Genomic DNA, 25836 nt, shown 5'->3' with positions numbered 1-25836 from the left:
ATTCTTTGCACAGTACTACACCAGTATCAGTGTTCCTAAGTTACTGAAATTACCACTGTTGTTGGACCTCAAACTTCATACCAGTAAGCAGGATGAATGGGAGGCGGGCTTCGGGATGGGTTTTTTTTCAAAATCGGGATGGGCCAGAAGCCCCTCTGGCTTCCACCTGTTCACACCAACAATGTTCCGTGAAATCAGCATTTCAGAGTCCAGTTGGTAGAAGGCATTTAGAAATCTGGGAGGCGAAGAGGCTGACATTCCAAAGAGGAGGGAGACCATTCCTATCCGTATCATAATTTAGAATGGTCTTTGGAATTTACTGGCTTGGCTATCTGATATTTTAAAACACCATGAGCCAGAGCACAAAGAGGAGTAACGAACAAAAAGTCTAAAGAGTCGGGAAGGCTTCTGGCCCATAACCGTTGCATGAGCATGAGGAAATCCCCGAACTCAGGAGCTGCCGATCTGCAGCAATGGACTGACATTCCATACCCAGAGTTTCCCAAAATAAGGAAAACCCAGTTCTGGATGATTTATAGAGCTCCATAGATTTCCAGGGTGTCCCCAAAGTCTTAGTGCAGTGTAAAGCTTTAATAGTTTATGGTTATTTTACATATCTATGGATGGATGTGCTGTAGCAAACTACAGTACACATATGCAATATGTGCTATTTATACAGTACACAGAAGCAATAAGATACTGAAATAATGCCAGGTGTTCTCATCACCCATGCGATGATTAAGCAAAATTAAAACCTTAAAGAGCTCTCAAGTTAAAATTTCAGAAAAGTCATTTTCCCTTTGTTAACCACCAAACCAGAGCACATACATAACAGAACGGTCCCTCCCTGTCCTCTAATGCTTGGGTGAGATCTGTTCTTCACGCTCTTCTCCGTGTACTTTATTAAGTCATCGGTAAATTTCAAAGATCATACTGAGAAGTACAACGTTCAAATGCCCAGGGCCACTTACTTGCCAGGTAGTTCTCTCCACCATCCTCACAGAACCAACGGCGGCGACGAAGAATTCGATTTTCGTGGAAACGCAGGTCACTACTAGCTCAACTAGAAAAGCTTTTAGGCAAGCTGAGAATGAAAACAACTGTTCCTTGGGTCTGAAACATTACTTCCTATCAACCTGGAGTTGCAGTTAGGAGATTCCCAACAAGGACTTTCAAATCATGACCTTCAAACTTCTCTCTGATCACAGCATGGGTGGAGTAATATCATCAGCTTAAAGGCAATCCATATTTGAGCCTTCATTTGCTGTCTGCACTGCTGGTCTCCATATTAGGACCTGTTCCAGTTGTCCCAAATGCCTGCTGGACTTGGTTGGGGGTCTGAGATTTACTTTGGGATCTCATAGCATTACTGCATTTCAGAGCTGGAAGGGACCTTCTAGAGCTAAATGGTCCAATCCCCCCATCTTATAGCCAAAGAAATTGAGAATCAGAGAGGCAAAAGCATTTGCCTAAGGTTACACAGGAAGAAAGGAGAACTGTGATTTGAAGAGAGGTCCTTTGACCTCAAATTCAGTGATCTTTTTCCATTCCATGAGGTGTTAAGTATGGTATGCTTTAAAGAAATTCCATGAAATTCCAATTAAGTGAAAAATAGAGGAGAAAACTGTATCCCTAGCATTTAGCACAATATCCTTGTACATAGCAGACATTTAATAAAGGTCAAATGACTGAAATAAAGTGCAGTACAGAAATATTTAAAAGTAAATCATGTGACAAATTGCAAATTTTGTTTTCTTCAACACCACAGAATCCGAGTTAGAGAGGAACTCAGAGGCATCTAGCCCAAACTCTACCTAAATAAAAATACCCTCTGCAAATCCCTGCCAAGAAGTCGTCCAGCCTTCTTCAAAAACTCCAAGGAGAAAAATCCACTACTTTCTGGTGACATGCTACTCCTGAATGCCTCTGATTGTTGAGAAGTTCTTCCTTACACCAAGCCTAAGTTTTCCCCTTTACAGTGTAATGCTCCTAGTCTTCCCTCCCCGTTTTACTAAGCAGAAAAAAAAAATCTCTTCCCTCCTTCCAAATCTATTCCTCCTTCCCCCCTTCACAAACTTTAAGCATATCCCCTCTGAGTCAAATTTCTCCAGGCTAAACACCCCCAGTTCCTTCATCCGATCCTCTCATGGCAAGAAATCAAAGACTTTTACTATTTGGGCTGCCCTCCTCTGAGGGCTCTCCTGGGGACATGGCGACAATACTCTAGTCTTGGTCTGAAACAGGCAGAATACAGTAGAACTCTTAACTTCCCTCTTCTTAGATACTATACTTATCTTAATGCTGCCAAAGATCATTTCGCGTTTCTTTGGCTCCCAGTTATCACACCACCAACTGATTTTGATATTGCACTTACACTGTCTCAAATTCTCAGATTATTCTTCACGCGAAATGCTTTTTAGTCATGCCAGATCCCCCCCTTCCCCAAATCCTATCCTTCACCTGCGAAGTTGATTTTTTGAACTGCCTTGTAGAACTTTACATTGAGATCTGTTAAATTTCACCTCACTCATTTCAGCCTAACATCTGAGTATGTTGAGATATTTTTGGATCTTAACTCTCCCATTGAACCCCTCCCTCCCTGGTCTATCCTTCCCAGCTACATACCTACCATCTGTAAGTCTGACAAGCATATGCTATCTATGGTGATCTGATGAAAAAGTTAAAGCAGTGAGCTTGGAGGTACTCTCCTAAAAGATCATGCCACAGTAAGGCTTCTCAACCCCAGTTGTAAACTGCTTTTTTAAAAAAATTCTTAAATAGTTATATTTCAATACAATTGGTTTCCATTGTAATCCTATCTATTTTATTTAATGAATTTAAAAACACAATTCTGAAAAGGTCAGAAAAGGGGCCAACTGGCTTTACAGGACTTCCAAACAGATTCATGACACAAAAAAGGAGAAAGCCACTGGTCCTACAAGTTGACAAGATCCATAAATAACTATTCTTTGGTCTGATTATTTAACCAGTGATCACACCTAAGTGCAGCATTATTTAGCCCACATCTCTACATTTTGTATACATTGATAACAGCAGTCTTTGTCAAAGGCTTAGCTAAAAACTAGTTATAAGAAATTTACAGCATTCCTTTTATCAACCAGTCTAATAACCCTGTCAAAAAAGGAAATGAGGTTAGTCTGGCATGACCTGTTCTCGACCAAAGTGGGAAATGAAGAGTTTGGTTCACTAGAAAAGCAGAACACATGGATAGAAGAATAATCAATTCAGCAATAGTTGATTAAAAATTGCAAATACCCTTATATATCGCTTTCCCCAGAAGGTCGCTCTAAAAGTCACTTAAAAAAAATCCAAACCAAAAAACAAAACATTTAATATTATTTTGAACTACATTCTGGTAGACTGCGGCTACTACCAAATAGGCATATGAAAGAATTCTCAGAAGGTTCCCTGGCTATACTTGAGACTCTTGTGTATATGACCGAAGGTTGGAACAAGTATGCAAAAAAAAAAAAGTCTGATCAGATAAATCTAAGACTGTCAAGAAAGCAGCAAAAAAAAAAAAAAAAAAAAAAAATCACCAAGGCTAGGCTTAGAGGAAATCAGAATTCCAGCAAGATTATACTTTGGGACAGTCTCCTTAGATTTGTCTCTCCAAATAAGAAACAATTTGGCCTCATTCAAATTCTTTTGTTTTTTTTTTTTATGAACTAAAGAGGAATGGAGAGTGGGGTGCCACTGCTTGGAAATCTTGAGCCCATACATGCATGGCCACTTCATTAATCTACCCTAAGGAAGAAATGGATTTTTATACCTAACAATAATAAAAATGGACATTTCTCTACAGCTAAGTTCACAGTTCTATGGTTTAAAAAGCGCTTTCCTCACAACAACCCTGTGAGGTAGGTAGATAAATTGTTATAATCTCCATTTCACAGATGAAAAAAGGGGGAGGTTCACTTAGATGAAATTACTTACCTTGTCGTCACAGCCAACAATTCTGAAAACCTGGGATTTGAACCCAGGTTGGGCTCTGTTGTCTCCAAAACCAGCTCTTTCCACTGTATTCTTCTGCTAAGTTAAGAAAAAAGCGATCGCTCCTTTGCTCATTTTCTTATAGCTTCCTGAGAGAAGCTTAACTGGAGTCTCGGAACAAGGAGCTGTTATACAAAGTGACGGCTGCTTCTACTGACTTTGGTCAGCAGCTATAGATCTGATTTTAAGCTCTGGTTAAGCATGTAGGGAAATAGTTAAGATGGTTTCTATAAAGATCAAAACCCCACTCCAAATTGTACCCAGAAATAGACAGGGTGCTGCTCTATGTAATCTGCTGACTAAGGACGTTGCAAAGCTCTGGAGTAATATGGTCTATGATTATAGCCTGCAGTATTTCACAGGTGGGTCGTGTGACTTTTTTAGTACTGAAGTCAGAGGCTTTTCAAAAGTAGTTCTAAAGCAGTTCACTGCAATCTGAGCAGGCTGCTTTAGGACTACTGACAGGGTAGAGGTCCCTTACAAGGGAAATTGCTTTTGGGGTACAAAAAAGACACTTGGAAATGACGAGTTAACCAAAACTCACACTTTGTCCTTATTATGGTTAGGCTCGGATCGAGCACCATAGCAGGCCACTCTTCAAGGTTCCTAGAAACCTAAGCAAGCTCTGCCCGTGATGCACCGGGTCCCTCCTCTTTTAGATCAGGGTTCTTAGAATCTGACCACCCTAGAAAAACCTGGGCCCATAGTTACCAGCTTCCCAGAGCGAAGGGGAAATAACTGGTGTACACATTCTGGTGGGGAACGTCCCGGCGATAAATGAATCGGGTATTATTTTAAACTTGGATAGAGTGGGGTTTAGATTCTTAGCATATTAAAGCTTCTTTGGCTTATAGCTGGCTGGGTGTTTGGGGCACAGACTTGGTTTTTAGGTTTTAAACAGGCCCTCTCTTGTCTTAGGTAGTAGGGCTATTTATAACCCCCACATACTAGCACATCCTAAACAGGGCGAACCTCACGTAACTGAATGCTGTACATGTGCGACAGAGATAGAGAGACCATAGAAAACCAGTTTTTTTTGGTGGGGGGGGGGGTTCTCCTCATATTTTGGGGGGGAAAAAACGAAGGCTTGCTTTACTTTAAACAAGACTCTAACCAAGCGATTTCTCCTTCACGGTTTAAGTAGGTCTCCGCTTTTGGTCTGGAAAATTACGTTCCCCCTGAATTTTTAAGCTAAGTGAGGTCCTGAAGTAGAGTGACTATAAAAGAATTTTCAAGTTAGCGCCTCGTCTTAGACTTGTGCTTTTCCTTCCTTCCCTGCTTTGCTCCTTTCCTTCCTTCCTTCCCTCCCTCTCTCTCCCAGTTCTTCCAACTGCTTTGCATCCACCCCCACCCCAATACATAGCCTCCCTCCACCCCCCCCCCAGCACACAGGCACAGCCACACACATACCCCTGCCACCCAGCCCCCGTGGGAGCCAAGGGCTCAGCAGTTGCAGGAGGGGAGGGGGGAAGGGGGGACTCAGAGCCTGGGGTTTGGGATTCTTCGAGTGTGGGGGAGAGAGAGAGAGGCGGAGGGTGAGCCCTAGAGAGCTGCTAGACGTCCCCTTTCATTGCAGAGTGGCTCGAAGCCACGGTGGCCATTTGGATGACATTTGGGGAGTGGGAGTGGAGTGGGGGGTCCGGGCGAATGTGTGCGGGTGCGCGCGCGTGTATGATGTGTGTGTGTATGTATGCGCGTGGGTGTGTGTGAAGCTCACAACTCACGTCGCAAGCCGCTGGGGGCCAGCGCAGAAGACTTGAGGGCTGAAGACTCCAGGCCAGGCCGGGCCGGGCCAGGCGCGGAAGGCTACATGGCGCTTTCTTCGCACTTGGCCCCGAGCTGCGGGGTGCAGGGGGAGGGCGAGCGGAAGGCGGAGGCGGTTCGGAGGCGATTGCCGCCAGGATGGACTGAACGACGGCGGCCGCGCCGACGGATGCTGCACTGCCTCCCCTCCGGCTGGCTGGCTCACCGGCCGGCCGGCCTGCCTGCCTGCCTGCCTGCCGGGAGGGGGCGGGGCGAGCCAGGCCCACCCCTGCGTGCAGGCCCCGCCCCACCCCGCCCCATTTCGCACCCGGCAGCGGGCCGGCCTTAACTACATCTCTCTAGGTGGAGGCGGGAGCCAGCCACTTGCGGAGGTCGGCTCGGAGCTGCGAGCAGCCCTCTCCCGTCCTCTCCCGCCCCGTCGTCCTCCTCCCGTCCTGTCTGCTCATCTCCGTCCTCACTCGCCTCGCCGCCGCCTCTGCCCACCCGCCAGTCCCTCGCAGATCCGCGTTCCCGGTCGCAGAGCCGTGCCTTCGTCGCCACCGCCGCCACCGCCGCTGCCGTCGCCAGCCTCCGCTGCTGCCAAAGGCGGAAGATTCATCATGGTGAAAATCTCCTTCAATACGCCCTTCGTGCAGAAGCCGGGCCCCAAGAAGGACGTCGAGGCCCTGGTGGCCGAGAGGGTAAGGCCGACAGGAAGCCCGTGGGGGGCGTGGGGCGGACCGGGGCTGAAAAGGGGCACTTGTCGAAGGACAAAATGGAGACTTCCTCAGAGCGCCTCCCCCCACCCCGTCTGGCGGGCATGGGCACGGGCACTCGCCAGCTCCTGCCTTTGTACCCCCTCCAACCCCCTCAGGGATGGGGAAGTGAGACGGGAGAGCCCCCGGGTAGGGACCCGACACCGTTGTCCCCTCCCTCTCGCAGGGCCCCGGGGATGCTTTGAGCTCTTGGACCCAGGTGGGGGGGGGGGAGGAGGAGAGAGAGGTAAGGGGGTAGAGGGATGGAGGGGCAAGAGGCTCAGCTGGGCAGGGATGGATGCGGGAAGATGCTGGCTGGCCTCTCTGCCCTTGAGAGACTTCAGACTCTCCGATCCTGCTCCCCAGGTACGGCACTGGGCGGGCTGGGGCACTGGAGGGGCATCCTGGACACCTCTAACTTTGAAGACTTTGTGAGTCTTTTTCTCTTCCATACAGAAAGAATCCCCTCCCTGAGGAGAGGCTCTCAGACCATCCAGTCGAGGAGCTGTTAGAGTTAAAAGTTTGTCTTGATATAAATTTGGGGTGTTTACTGTTCTTTCTTCCTGCGGGGAGCCTTGCATGTTTTCCTTGTGGCGTTTCTAAAAGAAAACACTCTTCTTCCGCAGAAAGGAACTTGAGTTTCTCCGCTCCCCCTCCCCAATAGCCATCCTTCAATCCCCAACTCAGGTCCAAAAACAGGTCTTATTTTCAGCTTTCAGTCAGAGGATTTCCCCCAAATCTTAAGATATTATTATTCTACTTTGTTTTTCCTGTAAACACTTAAAGGGCACCTAACTTCCAAAACACATATTCTGTTCTTAGTTAAAACTTTGTTTTACTCGAGTAGGTGTTCTCTCTCTCCCTCTCTCTCCCCCTCTCTCTGACTCTCCCCTCTTTCTGATTCTCCCTGTGTGTGTGTGTGTGTGTGTGTATGTGTCTCTCTCAAAATCGTTGTATTCACGGATCCTTGTAAATTCTAACTTCCGTATTCAGCAACTTAGGTTAGAGAAGCGAACTGGCCGCTCGCTAAGATCAGGTCCTCTGAAATGTTTAGATGCTCCCTACAGAATTCTCATCCACAACCCGCCAGGGCTAGCATTTTATGTGGACCTCAGTGAAATCAGCACAAGTTCCTGAAAACATTCTGAAATGTTTTCAAAAACATCTTTTTGCAGGTTTGGAAGTTTTTTGATTAAACTACAGCTCCAACATCTAACTGTCACCAAATTTACTATGAGTGAAACTTGGCCAGATCTTGGGAGGCCTAATGGGACTAGTTAAATATAGTTATATACTAAAACATATCAATAAATAACCATATACTTCACTATAGCCACCCAGCAATCCTCTTAAATTTTTCCCACTCCCTGAAAGCCTGACTTGTTTTTGGCTTAGCCGAATATACAAGTAATTTTCTTAGTCCTGTAGGAGAACAATGAGAAACAAACAGAAGTAACCCTTTGTACAGTGACTGTTTCTATATCAGGTGTACAATCATCTCCCCAGGGATTCTGATCTGGCCTCTTTGGGAGACGACTGACTTAATACCTGGCAACATATATAGCGATGTATTCAACCTCTGAACAGCTTTCAATACAACTATTATAAAAACAGTCCAGAGGTTGTGACTTGTAAAAACAGTTCAGAGATAAAATAGCAGCCAGTCAGCCCAAAGCTCAACAGATTGAAATGTAGGCAAAAATCATGATTCCTGGGTTGCAGAGACCCAGGGAGGAACTGAGAAAAAACAGTAGAGTTCTATAATATGTTTAGTAATAAGTTTTGAATTATTAGAAGGAGAACTGAAAGTGAAGGGAAGTTTTGTTGTGTTTTTTTCAGGAGCAATAAAGGAAGGTTCCCTTGTCAGTTTCCAGTTTCCTAACTTATTATGTTATCTTAGACCAGTCACTCATCTTTCCTGGCCCTCAAAGAATCTTTCTCTAAAACCATCCTTTGCTATAAAATTATGTGTGTGGGGGGGGGGGGGGGGGGGGGGGGGGGGGGGGAGACTAGAAGATCTCTAAGGACCTGGGTTGGTTGTGATTCTAAATCTCACTCCACAAAACTTGTTTATTAGGATTTATATACCTGAATTTTGATTTTAAATATAACTGTTTAAGTTGGATAAGTAATCATTCAAGATAGCCGAGTCTATTAAATGTCTTTTAGCCATGAACATATAAATCCCAATTCCTTGAACTTTCTAGAAAGAAAAACTTATTGTTTACCCTTTGTCAGAGGGTAAAACATTTGATATGTGCCGTCTCACTCCTCATCCCCCTCCACCCCTATAATCCCTCAGACTTATTTTCATAAAGTTGTCAAGGTAGGTACCTCTTACAGATGTTATCTTGTCGTGGCAAGTACCTAAATGAAAGAAATCTTTCAGATGAATCTATTGAGACTTAACAGCTTGAATGATTTACTCACCGATTACCAGTAGCTAGATTTGCTGACTTCATACTTCTATCCTCATGTCATCATACTGCTACGGTCATATTGTGACATACAGAACGGGCAGTGAGGGCCTCCAGGTCCTCTGCCCTGGGAGGTTACTTTCAGTTAATCAGTTACTCAGTTGCTATGGACCTTTGAGAGTAATTCCTAAGAAAATGATTGATTTCACTGAAATATAAAAGTCACTTTATGCAATTAGTTTTATAACTGGCCATCTTAAATATTCAGATTGGAAAAAGAGAGCTCTTCCAGACTTAGAATGCGTTTCTCACCATCGCAGTCAGCAAAATAAATTAGCAGTCGCATGTCCTTGTATTGGTAACTTCTGTAACTGTGAACATTCTTGAGTCTCTATGAAAGATACATAGGTAATTTCCAACAAAAAGAAAAAGAAAAATTCCCTGTCATGGTATGGGGAAGGGAATGGAAGAGAGGGAGAAGGATAAAACTTTTACTTAAACAAGTATCAATATAACTAATATTCTCTTTTCCTTTTTCTGAGGATTTAGGACAAAAGAATTCCTTCCTATCCTTAAGGGAGAGATTACTAGTGGTAAAGCTAATCTGGCTACCTTCAAATTTTTATCTATAAAGTGATCTCTAGCCATCGCAAAAACTTAATAGTTAAAAAACAACTCTTGAAGGAAAATCAACAAATAGACTAAAGGATGAGTATTTTCTCATGAGAGCCCAGACAAGTTTGATTTTCCATTAAGAGAAATTTACTTCATCAAACAGTGATTAAATAGCTACTACTGGGCTAGACAGAGTTCCCATCTTCCATCCCCCCCCCATAAAAAAAATTAGGTGAGGTGAACTTTGCACTCAAGGAACCTATATTTTATTGGGCTACAAAACCACTAAAGAAGCATAGTCATTTCTAGAAGTGTCACAGAATCATAGATTTAGGGCTGGGAGGAATTTCAGAGGCCATCTAATCCAATTACCTCATTTTATAGATGAGGAACTGAGACCCAGAGAAGGTAAGTGACCTGCCAAATGGCACACAGCTAATTTCGGGGGTGGGATTTGAATTTACAGCTCCCTGACTGTAGTTTTAGCACTTTAACCACCACATAGTGCTGCCAACTTTGACAAGCACTACCTCTTGGGGTACTCTTGGGTAAGGTAATTGCAGACCAGTAAAATGAGGCTGTTAGACTAGGTGACTTCTCAGGAAGGCTCTTGCCAGCTCTAAGTCTGTGAGCCTATCAAACCCAAAGTAATCAGATAGAGCGGATAACCTGACGTACAGCCACCACCAATACTGATAGGACTAGTGAATGTGATTGCTAATGTATCTCAACGTGCTTTCAAAGATCTTGGCAGGAAGAGAGGAGGAGAAGGGAAAAATCTTCTGATTTTTCAATAAAAAAGAAGAGTAGGGTGTGCAAACTCCAACAATTTGACTTTGATTCTTGACAAAATTTGAGAATGCATTAAGGAGCTAGTGAAGGAACAGCTAGAAAACAAAGTGCTAAACACAAAAGGCCAACTTGAGACTACCGTGGTATGCCAGACCAAGCTTTCGTTTTTTTTTTATTTTTGACATAGTTATTAGATCAGATTACAGGAAGGCGTCATGTGTGTATAACTGTAGCTACATGGGGCTTACATCGATTTGATTTGTTTGTTTACCTTAGCAAAACATTTGACACAATTTTTCATGCTATTTTTGAGGACAGAGTGGAGTACTGGAGACTAGATAATAATTAATTAGGTGTGTTCATAACTGGTTGAACATGGAAAGAGAGGTTAGACTTGTTTGGCTCAGTATCAGAGGACCAAACTTGTCTTGATGGGTGAACACCGGACACAGGCAGATTTAGACTTGAACAAGGAAGAATTTTCTGATCATTTGAGTTATTCAGTAATAGAAGGGGCTGCCTTGGGCAATTGCTAGTTTCCTTTTACTAGACATTTTCAAGAAAAGACCAAGTGGCCTCTTGATGATTTTATAAGGGGAAATCTGGAGTCTGTTATGGACAGATTGGACCAGATGGCCTTTGAGGTTCTATAGATGTTCAAGAAGTTAGACAAAGGATTTCAATAATTAATACATAGGACTCAAAAGCTGGGAGATGCTTAATTGTCAAATGGACTGCCTAGACAGTATCTGCTGCAGGAACTCAGAGGAGAGCAGCTTCTTTAGAGTTGGGATAGGCAGGGAAGGAGTGGAGATCTGTATTGAATCTGAAAAAAGAAAGGACTGATGGGGTTCAAGAGAAGTGGGGAGTACATTCCCCTCTGAAGCAGCTTCTATAGAAAAAAGCATAGACACAAGGTGTGTTTTAGAGGCACTAATTTTCACCATTCTGGTTTCGTGCTGAAAAAGTATGTTGGGCCAGACTGAAAGAGGTTTCTCAAATACCACCTTAAAAAGCTACCGAAGGCTTCTAAGCAGGAGAATGTAGCATGAAAAGAAGAGAGAATTGGCCTTTGCATTTAGGAACTATGGGTTTGGGTTCCAGCTCTGTCATTCAGTTAGCAGTGGGATTTGGGGCCAGACATTCTGTATCTATACCTCAGGTTCCTCCTTCCAAAAAAAAAAGGGGGCTAGCTTAGATGACCTTTAAAGTCTCTCTTGACGCAAAGAACAATTCTCTGATTCTCTGACCAGTCAGATGACTTAAGAGAGAAGCTTGGGGGAAAACATCAGAGTGCCCCGGGAAGGAAAGTGCTAAATAACCTCAGAACAAAAGAATGATTTATATCTAAGGCATGGCACTTTGGGACAAGAAGCCAGTCATCAGAAGCCCCCAAATCAATCCATGGCTTATATCACAGTAGCCTGCTCCCCGAGACCCTTTTATGTGCAAACAAGTAGTTGCAAAGAGCTGTATGAAAAATAACTCACTCCCTTTGTTAGAAGAACCTGAGCACTTTGCTGATGCTGACCTAAAAGGATCTCACTGCATCTCTTCAGAGTAGGTAGTGGCAAGAATTATTCCTCTAGGCAGCTTCTTTTCAAGTAAAAGTATGTCCAAAGGCTTAAATCCTAGCAGATGTATGGATACAACTATTTAAGAGAAGGCGCTGATAAGAATTGAAAAAGATAAATCCGTGTGCTAGGAATGCGTACACATTTTCTCAATGATGATGAGCTTGGGAATAACTAGAAAAGGCTAGAGAAACAACACTGATTGGAGAACCACTAGGAACATCAAAAACATCTACTCAGTACAAAAGTTTCTACTGTCAGCTTTGCTGGCCCCATCTGTCTCTCCTCATAAAACAGTTTACACAGACTTGGGGTAGATTTTATGAAGTGTGCAATATGGCAGCAACACTATGAATGCAATAGATTCTTTCCTTCTCCAAAAGACGCTTAAAATGCCTGGGTGCTTTCTTGAATGATTTTTCCCCCTGTCACTATTTGGAGACTGGTGAAATTCTATGGGCTTTTTTTTATTAACTAGGCTGATATAAATTGTAGATGGTTAAAGATGGCAGTTTTAGTTCAATTTCAGGCCTCTGTGTGTGTGTTCACAATAACCTAATATCTACATTTAGTAACTTAATACAAATTTTTTATCATTTAGAATTAAAGGTAAGTCTTCTACACAGAAGCATCTAAGTTTGTTTTATTCCTTTATCTTCACAGGAGCTAGAAATTCTGACACATGACAGTTCATCTGGAAGATGCTTGCTGACCCTCCTGGGTCTTGCATTCATTTTAACAGGAGTTATTGTTGGTGGAGCTTGCATTTATAAATACTTCATGCCAAGGGTAAAGTCATTTTAGTTTTTTAAAGTTTAGCTGGTTTAAGGTTGTTTTTGTTTTGTTTCGTTTATTTTACTAGGACTTAAATCAAATAAGACCTAAAGCAAAACTTCATATAGTTCTAAAAGGAGCAACTTGTAATTTCTCCATAATATAAAGGTTCATTATAACATAATTATGAAATTTAAGATTACCATCCAAACCGACTGCCATAAAATTGATTTGTGCCAAATGTCAAGCCATTGTCTCAATGAGGCCTAAGAGATAACAACAATGTAGTGAATTGATAGGAATTCTAAGTTTTCACCGTTTTAAATGTTGGAGGGTTTTTTTTTTTCTATTTTTAGCACAGAGTATTCCGTGGAGAAATGTGCTACTTTGAAAATGATGATAATGGCATGGATGGTGAAACAGAGCCCTATTTCCTCCCTGTTTCTGAAGAAGCTGACATCCGGGAAGATGAAAACATAGCGATCATTGATGTACCTGTTCCCAAATTCTCTGATAGTGACCCCGCTGCTATTGTTCATGACTTTGATAGAGTAAGTTGGATATTCAGCATTTACTCTGATACTAGCTGCTTTTTGCTTTGTTTCCTTGGTAATCATTTACATCTTTTCATCGAGTTCACACAGTAGTTCGTTTCTCACAGCTCCTAAATGTTCATTTGCAGCCAACTGTGAGCTCAGGACTAAATTCCACATAAATAAATTTGGGCTTAACATTTTGTTAGGCTATTTGTTACGTACCTTAGCTTAAGTCCTTTCATGAAAATAAAACATTTGCCAATAGCCACTAGAGAGCTCCTGTGATCTCTCATGTGACACGCTAATGACAAAGCTATTTCTCCTAAAAATGATTTTAAGTTCTGATTTTTACATCTAGAAAGCCAGATGAGAACTTTAACAGAAACCAAGGACACATACAGAGTCCACTGGTTTTGTTCTGCTTACAAAATCTCTGCCAAAATTGGGGAAATAATTCAAAATCGAGCAAGATTAGTTTATGACTGCTAATACTTATGGTTTTGACCAGTACCTGAAGGAATTATAGAATTTAGCTCGGCAGAGTGGATGTTACAGGCAGAGAGAATTATGTGAGCAAAAATCAGAGAAATAGAAATGAATTTTGTGAGTACAGGACGCAGTATATTGGGTCTGTATTTGATAGGGAGGCACAAGGTAGGATGGGACAGTTGATGAAGCACCTTGAATCCCAGAAAAGTTTGAATTTGAACCATAGTAGGTCTTTAAGCAAGAGAATGACATGAAAGCGACATAGGCAGTTTGAACTGATGAGGATATCCTAGGTGATACTTAGGAGGAGAGAATGGAAATCACAAAGCTTGTTAGGAAGCCAGCTTTGTTTTCTTTAAAAGAACTTATATCACTGGCGTGGGCACTTCTCCACAGACACAGATATCAGCTCCTCCATTCCTCACACATTGGTTGCTGTGACCAAAACAATATTCATCACCTGGTGGCCAACCTTCTCTTTTTAATGAGCCTTTTGGAACTTAGTATTTTTCGGCCAAATCTCAGGTGACAAACATTGTTGGGTCTCTTCTTGAAGTCTTTCCTTTTTGACAGAAGCTGCATTTTGCTAGCATAGTCTTTTAAGAACCCATGGATCACCTTCACGTCTCAATGAATCATCAGAGTAGTGTTTTGGTGGGGGATTCAGAAATCACCACTGTAGCTGGGAGGTGGTGAGATGAAGACTCCATATTGGAGTTTTTAAAAAATCCAAAAAAAAAAAAAAGATTTAAAGGAGGAATCGATATAATCCACGTTGCCTAGAAGGGTTAAGAGCAAAGGGGAGGGGATGATAAAGAAAAGGAAAGAGTCAAGGACGCTTCCAGGTCTCGAGGCTGGAGAGTGTTGCTCCAGTGACCTGAAATTATCCCTGACTGTTCTTCCCCCCTTAACATTTCCCAAATCATCCCAAGGAAGAAACAGTTGAGTTTATCAATTAAGAAATACGTTCTCATGGTTTCACCAACAATTTGAATGTTTTACCTTGACCCACAGCTTAGTTGACTTGGGCTATAGCTGTTTAGAGTTAATAACAGAAATTTCATTGTCAGCACTCTGATGCATCATTATATTGATCATGACTAACTTTTTCAATAGCTTCTGACTGCTTACCTAGACCTGCAGCTGGGCAACTGCTATGTAATCCCTCTCAATACTTCCATTGTTATGCCTCCAAGAAATCTTATGGACCTCTTTGCCAAACTCTCGGTATGTACTTTTTGGATAGAAGTTTTGGTGTAAGTATAGTTTCAAATTGATTTGTCACCATTTTTATTTGGAAATATGGTAAGAGATCCTTAGAAAATAGATTAGATTAGAGACATGATTTCTAACATGGCTTCTTGAGATCATTTTGAAAATTATCTCTAAAACATTATTTTTCATTAGAATTTCATTGAGCTACATGACGAATATGAAATAGGCTCTTCTTAATTACAGCTTATCAGAACTGGGAAGGACCCTCTTAGAAATCATTGAGACAACTCTCTAATCTTACGTTTGAAGGGAAATGAGAACGCTAGAGAGCATAAATTGACTTGCCCAAGATTCCATAAATAATGGCAGAGCACGAGGTCCAGGAATCAAGCTGTTAAGTCCCCAGGTCACCACCCTTCATTGGTCAGTGTTGGTAAACTTGCTATTTCCCTGGAAAGCTAAAGCTCTGACCTTTGTCCTCATCACAGCCTCTAACACCCCGACATTCTTTTTTTGCTTTACGATTCAACACTCCTAAATTGTTCATTCATTTCACCATACGTTTGTGTTATCGGAAATAGTCACACATGCTCTCCAGAGCATACTTTGGACATTTTATTACCTGGGTGAGAGCCACCTAAGATGCTTTCCCAGCAGCAGTCAAATACTGTACTGGAAAGCCTGTAAGTCTCCTATTTTTGGTAGAAATGTTAAGATGATAGGTAGAAAGGACTTCCATTTTTTTTATAAAAGTTCTTGGATTATGGAATCTCTAGCCTCAAGTGATTCAATGACATCTAGGATTTCATGAATTCTTTCGACCACAGAGTAATACACCAGGATGACAGAAAGATCACTGAATTTTAGATCCAAAAACCCATTTTCTGGAATTCCTCCCTCTGCCACTCAAGCAGCTCTGTGCCTTGGGCAGTCCTAGGCTCTCTGAGATTCATTTCCCTCATCTGTAAACATTGGGCCAATAGTCCTTTATCATCTACCCCATAGGGTCATTATGAGGATCAAATGATAGAATGGATGGAAAGAAATTGGTTAAGAGCTTTTGTTTTTAGAGCTGCTTAATGACTAAAGATTAAACTTCAGTTAATTCATGAATTGGGTTTTCATTTAGCCTATTGCCAAAGCTAACTGGTTAAGGCCTGCTGCCTTGGTTTTATTCCATAGGGAATAAAAACATGCTTGAATTTCACAAGTTTTCTTACCAGGGAGCCAGACTCTGCACTTTTCTCATATGCTAACAGTTCTCATTAGACAGAGGGGCTTAAAAATGTTTGGCAATAGAAATGAACAGTTCATGAATTGGCTATATAATTATTGTTCTTGTACAGTGGTCATAAACAAAACAGAGACCGGCCCTCCTCTGCAAACAGGCACTGCTTCAGTTGTGGAGAGGAAATAGATCAGATGAGGTTGTAATAACTCTTGACAGACACAACCAACCATATCGTTAGTCTTGGGTAACTAAAGTTAGATGGTATGTAAGTAGCACGATTCAAGTGTGCCGATGGCATCTGGTGTTTTTGTTGGTAAAAATCATTTAAGATAACTTAAATGTCTATGTTCCTAATACTTTTACTGTATTTGGTATGCTATAAAGTTCATATTAACTGTATTGTATATTTTGCTGTCCATTACCATTCCAAGAAACCATGTGTTTGGTAACCAATCCAAAATCTAGTCATAGCTATGCTTATCGTTGGGGTGAATTTTCTTGCCTTTGTAAACAGTGATGCACCCCTGAAACCTTTAGGCTGTTTCTTCCGGCCTTCACAGATCAGAGTAGTATCTCTTCTGCTGCTTGCCATTCATTCCAGGGCCTTCCCCATTTATTATTTCTTTGACCGCAACATTGGCTTCAAAGGTTGAACCCAAGGCAAGCCATATAGACTTTGCCCCTTCAGTAGCAGGTGGTATTGCTAGCTTCACTGGCTTGCCTTTTTTGGTGTGGATGAGGCTGTGACCTAATCAGCCTGTTTTTATTTAGTCTGCTCAGGGTAGTCATGAGGAATGACAGAACAGAGAACCTAGTATTTGACCCTCAAGCTCTATTTCCATCGATTCTACTTCTTTTTGCTCTTTCATTTCTCTAGATTAAGACCAGTAACAGAAATTGGTGGCTTGACTAATCCCAGGAATGAATAAATATTGAAGATTATGCCCTCAGAGTGTATATATATATATATGTATATATATATCCATGCATAACTAGATAGCAGCTGACTGATGCAAGAGTAGAAAATAAATTTGCAAACACCATCTTGTCTTTTAAAAGACTGGCAATTGATCAGTAGCCATCAAATAGGCAAGCTGGGTTTACAGAAAATGGGAGCAAGTTTCTTTTAGAGACAAGAATTCATACAGATCACAGACCTGAGGCAGAGTAACAAACATTAACAGGAGTAGCATCAAGAGCAACTACAAATTGGTTTCTGAGTGTAGGCAGCAATTAAAAAAAAAAAAAAAAGACCTCATACATACAATTGGCAAATCTTTCTTTTGGACAGCGGCCATTATAAAATAGTGCCCTCTTTAAAAGTGAAGGATCAAAACACAGATTCCTTGCAGAACTTAGATAATAGGTAAAAAAAAAAAAAAAAAAAAAAACTCTAAAACATCGCAACTGGAAAGGACCTTTGAGATCATGTACTCCAAGGCTCTTGTTTTAGAGAAAAACTAAGTAAGCCATGCAAAGAGATCTTCCAATGAGTGGTAGAGCTGAAATTAAAACTCCCAGGCCAGGATTCTTTCTATTGCATCAGCATGTCACAGAGGGGAACATAATTTTCGGTCTCCAAAGCTACAAAGCCTCAATTTAACTATTACATGAAGCATATTGCCTCTGTTCTCCTTAAAGGAGTAACACACGTTCTGGCTGACACAGATTCCCTAAAGATAGTACATACTTTTCCATTGCCTGAGATTTTTTTTCCTTTTCGCTTCCTGGTACTAGGGCTGTGATCTGAACCTTTCTCCATCCCCCCATTTGCAACTCTTCCCATCTTCAGAATCCAGAGAATTTATATACATGCTCCTTCTTGTTCACTGCCCCTAAATGGTTGTGCCCTTTTGTAGAACAGTCTGTTTAAATAGGAGCTTGAATGGCCTGACAGTAATGAAATACAGACATATGCAAAGCAGTGCATTCACCCCTAAATTCCCCCAACGTTTGGGGATAATTCTGCTCCTTTCAAGCCTGTGTTTAGCCATGCTTGTCTTACGATCTGGGGTGCTGAATGTTTCAAAGTATAACATAGCCATGTCCCCGTACTTAACGAATGGCATAAACTTCAGGAGGAAGAAGCCAGTAAGGCAGATACCAAATACTCGAGGGTGGGACATGTTAGGTTTTAGAAGGAAGGGAATCAGCCCATAAAGGGCTTTCCAGTCGAGAAGGAAAATAGAGTTGATGAAGTCTGCTCCTCAAGATTAGAAGCCAGACTTTGTTTTGCTCCCTTCGGGCTCTAAGATATGACTAACTCACTTAATCCCATATGTCAACCCTTGGCTAACCCAGCCCTCCTGCAAAAAGGGTATGGAATGTGGGGCACGGTACCTGGCAATTGGGGCTTTTAGCAAAAGATATTCCTGAAGCATCTCTAAACTACATAACTTCCCTCTGAATGGCCAGACTCACTGTTCTTGGGACCCATACCATTCAGTGGGCCAGAATTTAGGCCAATTTAGAGAGATTATGGCAGCACTTTCACCAGGCTTCCAAAAAGCAATACCCACAACTTGAGATGTGAAAGGCAACAATTAAAAGTGTAATCTAGAAACACACAGCTCTCCATTCCAAAGGAGAGAATTCCCAGATTGAAAACAGAATACAACTTCATTAATTTGGACACCCTCCATTAATTTAGAATCTGCTCCCTTCACTTGGACTTAAGGTTACTTCTGTGCTATCAATAAAAGGCGTCACTAAGCAAATAAATGTTCTATCAGAGAGTCACGCTCATCTACTTAAAGAGAATAAAACCACTTTTAAGGATAGCTTTTAATTGTCTACTAGTAAAACTTACAGAACAGCACTTTGTGGTTGCAAAAAAAAAAAAAAAAAAACAGGTGCCCATCCTTTCAGAAATGCCTGAACAAACTATTATAGAAAGTGCAATGAAAAAAATCACACTGTAAAAAGCAATAAATATGAGTTATTCAGAGAAACTTGGAAAGACTTGTAAATGAACTGATACAGATCTAGGAGAATGATGGCCATAAGGAGGCAGTAATGGATGACTCCAGGGACCCGTAGCTCCGTTTCAGAGGACTGATGAGGAAACAGACTTTTTGGGTAGAGAGGTGGAGAGCTATGGGTGTGTAATTTTGTGTACACTGACAGCTACAGTGACTTCCTTGGTTTTGCTTAACTTTCTCTTTGTTACAAGGAATGGGGGAGAGGGGAAGTCGGCCAGGTGGCCTTGCAGAAGGGGTGATATACAATATAATCGGAAATGACTATGGTGTAAAAACAGAAGGCATCAAAAAACAATAGGTTGTGTTCCTGACCTTTTGTTTTTAAGTCTTTTTGGAATCCTCAATAGTTTCTCCCTAGGAACAGGGTTATAAATGGCAGCCAGCAACCCAGGTCAGTTCACAATAGCTTTAATCCAATGTACCTGAATTCTCTCGTCTAAAACTATAATTTATAACTTTATTTTCTAAGTATTTGTACCCATACAAGACAAGGTATCCTCAGATGATATGAGCTGGAAACGAGACTCTGAACTCAGGAACCAAGTTGTATTAGCCAAGCCAGATGGATGAAACAACAGGACAGCCCAAGTCAGGAACTACCTGTCCTGATAATATTTTGCTACATATAATATATTGCAACTATGGGGAATCCCCCAAAGAGCAGTGATACTATATAATCAAAGTATCCATGTCATTCAAGGTTTTTCAGAATATAGTTACCTTTTCAGGGGCATGATTTGATTTGTGTTTTAGATATGACCTCATTTTTCATTAATGGGCTCATTATATTTTATGTAATAATTGGTCTAACTTTTTTTTTTTATTAATGGGGTCCTGGTTTATTTAAGACTTTTTATGCAATGATGCTTATATTAACCTTATGAGTTGATTTCTATTATGGGCAAAGTATAAATGATGGTACCTTTAGGAATTCATCAGTTTTAATTTGATTGTTTGTTTGTTTTCTTCTCTTAGACTGGATCTTACCTCCCTCAGACTTACTTGGTTCGTGAAGAGCTGGTAGCTGCTGAAGAAATAGAGGACGTTTCTGATCTGGGCATCTTTATTTACCAGATTTGTGGAGGGAAGAAGACCTTCAGACTGCAACGCCGGGAGCCAATAACTGGTAGGTATTTATTTTTGTGGCAAAACCCTCCTTTTTCTACCATTCACATTTTGGCAAGTGAACTAAAATTTCTCTCTCCATTCATATTTGGGCTCAATCTGTTGTAGCAATTTCCCTATAGTTCTATAAAGAAGTTACAGTGACTCAATTGAAACAAGTCACCACTGGAGTCTGCTTAAAGGCTCAAAAAGTGAAAGCATTGCTACCACATCAATAGCAGCTCTTCCCCTCCCTCCAAATCATTGGGTTTCCTTTTTATGGGAAATACTTTTTTGAGTGTGGTTTAGGCTTTTTCGGTTTGTTTTATTTTTAAATAGTTCCACTGCAGAGCAGTTTCATGGGCCATTCAGTTGGGCATGAAAAGTAAGGACTCAGTTTCTAGTGGTGGTGAACACTACAGACCATTCTGTGGGAATATGTGGTGGGTGGGTGGGTGGTCTTAGAGTAATCATTAGCAACTCAGCATCAAGAAACTCCTGTGTACAGAAGAAAGGAGAGGAGAAATAGGGGGAGAAAAAACTGTTTCTAGAAGAAGCTGCAGCTGCATTGGTAATACTTGTGACACACATGCCAGAATTTTATCAGAGGTATTTAACAGTTTAATTGATTATTGCTGTTTGAATTTGCATGTGGTTTTAACTAAAAAAAGGAGGATTTGTATAATTCCAAAGTAGAGTGGAAAATTTACCATACTGGGTAGATACTTAGTGAAGTCATATTTTAACACTCATTCTTCCTCAACCTTCTCCTAACAACTCCCCCCCAAAAATGTAACAACTGCTGCTTAAATATTCAAGAATATCTACATTCTTGGATACAACCCTAGACACGGTCTCCTTTTTGGTAATTTAATCAGTAATCTTTTACCTATTGAAGATATTTCCATTTGGAATTCAGGACCGGAATTATATTCCTTCTGTCTCTTCCCTTTCTCCATAGCCTGAAATCATGTTCAAATCCCAATGCCAGGCTCCTTTTCTCTAGGACATTTTTGTTAACCTTCCTAACCTCAAGTCATCTTTTTTTCTTCCTCACACCTGGTATATACGTCTGCATCCCTTGCTGCTTTACATTGTTTCATGCCTCATTTATTTCTAGGTTGTTATTCCTTCCTTGAGGTCCAAACATAAGTCTCATTGTTTCCCATCACTCTTGGTGCCTCCAACCTAAAACCCAGAATCTGAATCGTAATGGACAGGGGCCATCTCATCTAAACTGTATCTGAACAGAATTTGCCTCTACAGTATACAAATGATCAGTGCAGTATTTGCTTAAAGAACTTGGATTAGAAAGGAATCCCCTACCTCCAAAAACAGCCCATTCTACTTTGAGATAAAGCTTTGTTAGAAAATTTTTTTCTACAATAAGGCTTAACTTCCCCTTTGTACTTTCTGTACCTATTTGAACCTAATTTTATCTTCAAATAAGTAATGCTTATTAATTAACAGTATTAAACTACATTGACCCAAAGGCAGTTTCCTAGCACTCTGCTAAAGACTACTCCCTCCAAGGTGACATTAATAACTGTTTACTGGGTTTGGCTTTTATATAGCCCAGATTTCTTCATGCCCACAAGGACAAGATATCTCAAATTCAGGCACAGTTATCTCTAGGATTCTTTAAATTGGCCTAATCTTGGTGAAGTTATACTAGTTCTTCATGATCACCATATAGTTTTATAGTGTTTTTATACCATCCTCTTAATATCTTTTAGAATTTTGCCAGGAATTGACATTAAGCTTACTAGCCTACAGTTTGAACATTCTACTCTTATTCCCTGTTTTTTTTTTTTTTCAATCGAGGCATTGTCTATTTAGTCCTGAAGTACAAAATAAGTTCTCCATACTAGAGGGATTTAATGACTTTTAATGACTTTTGTCAACAAATGAGCCAGTACTCTTCTTCATACGAAGAAAAGTGCTAGGAAAAATGGGTGAAATACACCTAATTTAATTTTGACATCTAATCATCTAACTCAACATTGGTTGAAAATGGTTTAATTTCTAATTTGGTCTTTAACTAAAACTTACCTTTCTCCTCAAATTTCTCCTGTGTAATACTCAAGTATAACACTGTCAAATGATGTTCATCAGTTTCAGTTTAGTTCCGCTCCTTAAACGTGCTGAAAAATGCCATCAAAAGAGCACAGTAAAAGAATTTTCCGTTTTTCTTAACTGAGTTTTTTTTTCCTTGGGTTTTGGAGGACAGCTGTAATACTTCTTAAAGAATGAAGTAGATGAGCTCACTGAAATTGCCCCAGATTGCAGTTGGCTTTATATCCTTGAGATTTGGTGTGAATGTTTACAATCAGAATTTTTAGAGCTGGAAAGACCTTGGAGATCTAAGGGAAGGTCATGTGGTGTATTGGAAAGAACAGGAGTCAGGAGAATTGGGTTCTATTCCTGGCTGTGTTTCGTGACTTTGGGCAAGTTACTTCACATTGTTTTTAAAATGAGTGGGTTGAACTAAGGTCCCTTTCAGCTCTAAGTTTCTGTGATACAACATAGAGTGGGAAATACTTTTATCTTGCTTCCAGCTATCATAAATTATTTGAATTTGTAAAAAAAAAAAAAAAAAAGAGTGCTACTCTGCATCAATATTGAGTTACTCTGGTGAATTTTTTTTCTGGAGAAAATACTTTGAATGTATATTTTTCTAATTAAATGCTCAACTTTGTTTATTTTCACATAGGCTTCCAGAAGCGTTCTGCTGAACGTTGCCTGAAGATTAGACATTTTCCCAATGAATTTGTTGTTGAGACAAGAATTTGTCGGCAGTAAAGGCCTCCCGGTGAAAAAAAAATCACATAGTCGTAAAGTGGGGCTTTACAATGTGACTTCAAAATTAAATTGTGCTGTGATAATCAAAAGCCTTATTTGTTATGCTTTTTTGTGTGTCTTGCTTATACTTTTTTAATGAAAATAAAAAGACTCCCCACTTGAAGTTCTTGCTTTACTTAGTATGATTAGCATCTGTAGTTGCTTGAAATTAACATAGAGAATAAGCAAACTTAATCAGTGACTAATACAGGCTTTAGCTTTTTCTAATAACCGCATAAATAAATGTTAGTTAGCATCTTGGTAAGAATAAACTCTAATCTTTTTCTTAAGAAAGAAAATCCAAGCCAGAATAAAGTTATGTTATTTGGTTTGCCCATGCTATATAATTCTCAGAGTGCTTCCTCTGGCTTTTAATACAAATGTTAACTACAGATAAGATTTTGTCAGGCATGTAAAACTACCTAAGGTTACACACCTTTATTTGGGGGATTCCATCTTGTACATTTTACTGTATTTTGTGATTGTCTGCATTTGGTAACTTCCCTGAATTCTCCACAAGTTAAATCTTTTATCTGTCAAGTGTTCTTCAGCTCACCGGTTATGTTCACTTACAGATACTTTGAAGAAGTTTTTATCCAGTCTATTTGCTTACAGAATTTTTAATAACAACTTGTTGTTAATTCCAGGAAGGCCCATTTTATGAACATGATTGCATTCATAAAGTTCTAATTCTTCTGGCCTATATGTAAACTTTTTAGATCAGCAGAATTTCTTATGAGCAAGTCGTTTTCACTGCGGTCTGTTTTTAATAAACTGATTCTTCTTCACTGAGATCTGTAGCGTAAATCCAGCAAAGAATTGTATGTGTGCTACACACTGTAAAGGCATTTATATGGGTACATAAATTTGATACCCTTACAATAAATGTTTCTCCAAAAGAAGTGGTACTTTTATTTCATCACAGATACTATGTTTGGGGCACAAGAAACAATTCAGTTATATTTTATCTAGTCAAGAAGAGAACTCTAATATTTGTACTTTTTATGTCAACCTTTTCATCATTAGTGGAATATTGTCCCAAGCCTTTTGCCTATTCTCCTTCCTCCTGTCCCATCCCACAAGCTTTCAAATACAGATTCCCCTTGGATCTTCATTTGTTCTCTTCTCTACAAAGAATCCATGGTTTATGGGTTCTTGATCTTTAGAGTATCTCCAGGTTTCAAGTGTTTCAACCTTTCTCTCCACATAAGGAAAATAAGCGTCTCTGTAAGCTACAGTAGGTCAATAAGGCTAACTTTGCCAACTGAACCCCAGCCAAGGCAGCTGCTCTTCTAGGAGCCTCATGTGGGGTGAGTCCTGCTGATCATCCGCCATAGGGTATAGACTTTCCTCCCAAATTGGCGTCACACCAGGGCGGCTAATACTGTAATCTATTTCTGTTGTGCCTAGGATCAAGTTGCCTTTTTACTGTTCTGACCCCTGATAGTGTATCTATGGGCTTGTTTTGATAGAAATGTCTTCCTTCAGATCCTGTATCATTTCTTTTGTATAACTGTTCAGAGAACATAAATCCTTATAAACAGATTCTAATAACTCATTTAAAGCATAGATCAGACAATTTTCCTCCCACCTAGAATGGCACCGCTGCATCCCTGTCTACCTGAGATTTTGAACATTTCAGTTTATTAGTTAAATGAAGACTAAGTATATGAGTACACAAAAACTAACCTCCCAAAATGGCTTCATCTTTTCTTTGGATGGAACCCAAGGCTTTCAAAAACTAGTAGTGTTGACCATCATATTCCTAATTTTCTTAAGAATGAGTCTCATTCCCCACATTTTACTGTCCAGATAATTACATTGCTTCAGTGTTTCTCTCCTGTGTTTTATTGCATTTCTTTTCAATAATTTAAAAGTGTCTTAAAATCCAGCCTAACTCTAATCTCAAAACCTTCAATAGCACAACAAACATTCATCAAGAATCCTTAGGGTATATGATTCCTCACTTGGAGAAGATAGTTTGGCATACACATGAGCTCTAGGCAGTAGGTCTAATTTTACCAACATTAGGCTGGAGTCATCTCACAAGTGAAGTCAAATTTACTGTTCAAGCTTTTGTGTTCAATTATTTAAGGGGGGGGTATGTATTTATGAACAGAACTGGATGGTTATCTTTACAAGATAAAAAGAAGCGTTTGAATAAAGGAGAAAATGGCAAAAAGAAAACCAGGTAATAGGAACTTATGATGATCCCCTCATTTGTACTTGTAGAAACCTTTTTGTAGACGAAAATGGTTGGGGGGAGGGGGAAGAGAGAGAAAACCCACTTGTTTAAAATTTACACTCATTTTTATCTTTTGCCTGTGGATTTTTCAGCCTAGGTTATAGCCTTCATAGTATGAGTGAGAGAGCTGGTTCTCATTCTTTTACCTCCAATGGTGGAAGCAATTTTAAATTTCATTTTCCCCGAGGTTTACAGATTTCCATGCAAATCCAGATGTTATTTTTTCAAGTTATTTATAAATTGCAAGTAGTGTTTTACCCTGATTTTTGTCACTTTCAGAAGAATAAGTACTATTTAATAAACTGATCGCGTCAATCATATGAGTGGATAAGCATTCTTTCCCTTTTTTTTCTTCACCAAGAAATTCAAACCAAGTTAACTATCCAATAAAGACAACTGCAGCTACCTATTTAGTAGGTATTTTCTCACAGGATGTGTTTTAAATGGCAGGAAAGGAAAATGTGAGACTAATGTAGGAGGGGAAACAGTCATTAGTCCAATTCATCTGAG

At 40.4% G+C, this 25836-nt stretch overlaps 1 protein-coding gene across 2 annotated transcripts; it reads left to right on the top strand.

Annotated features, from left to right (window-relative positions):
• The first annotated feature begins 6104 nt into the window (after positions 1-6104).
• Positions 6105-23980, top strand: ITM2A (integral membrane protein 2A). Of its 2 annotated transcripts, XM_031944288.1 has the most exons (6): positions 6105-6458; positions 12574-12699; positions 13041-13235; positions 14826-14936; positions 20112-20262; positions 22954-23980. In XM_031944288.1, the coding sequence occupies exons 1-6, from the start codon at positions 6378-6380 to the stop codon at positions 23040-23042; spliced, it is 753 nt and encodes a 250-aa protein (XP_031800148.1). In that variant the 5' UTR covers positions 6105-6377; the 3' UTR covers positions 23043-23980. The 2 variants fall into 2 exon arrangements, with proteins under 2 accessions (XP_031800148.1, XP_031800149.1); XM_031944289.1 differs by lacking the exon at positions 14826-14936 and having other exon boundaries at positions 6110-6458.
• Positions 23981-25836: the final 1856 nt, after the last annotated feature.

The sequence above is a fragment of the Sarcophilus harrisii genome, chromosome X (assembly GCF_902635505.1).
Source record: "Sarcophilus harrisii chromosome X, mSarHar1.11, whole genome shotgun sequence".
Lineage (NCBI taxonomy): Eukaryota > Metazoa > Chordata > Mammalia > Dasyuromorphia > Dasyuridae > Sarcophilus > Sarcophilus harrisii.
Note: the sequence above shows the minus strand (reverse complement) of the source record. Positions and strands in the feature narration are given on the sequence as shown.

Excerpts from the sequence above, each read along its gene's own strand:
- ITM2A (XM_031944288.1), top strand. The coding sequence starts at position 6,378 with ATGGTGAAAATCTCCTTCAATACGCCCTTCGTGCAGAAGCCGGGCCCC. Across the intron at positions 6,459-12,573 it reads AGGCCCTGGTGGCCGAGAGG|GAGCTAGAAATTCTGACACA; the intron begins GTAAGGCCGACA and ends TTATCTTCACAG. Across the intron at positions 20,263-22,953 it reads ACGCCGGGAGCCAATAACTG|GCTTCCAGAAGCGTTCTGCT; the intron begins GTAGGTATTTAT and ends ATTTTCACATAG.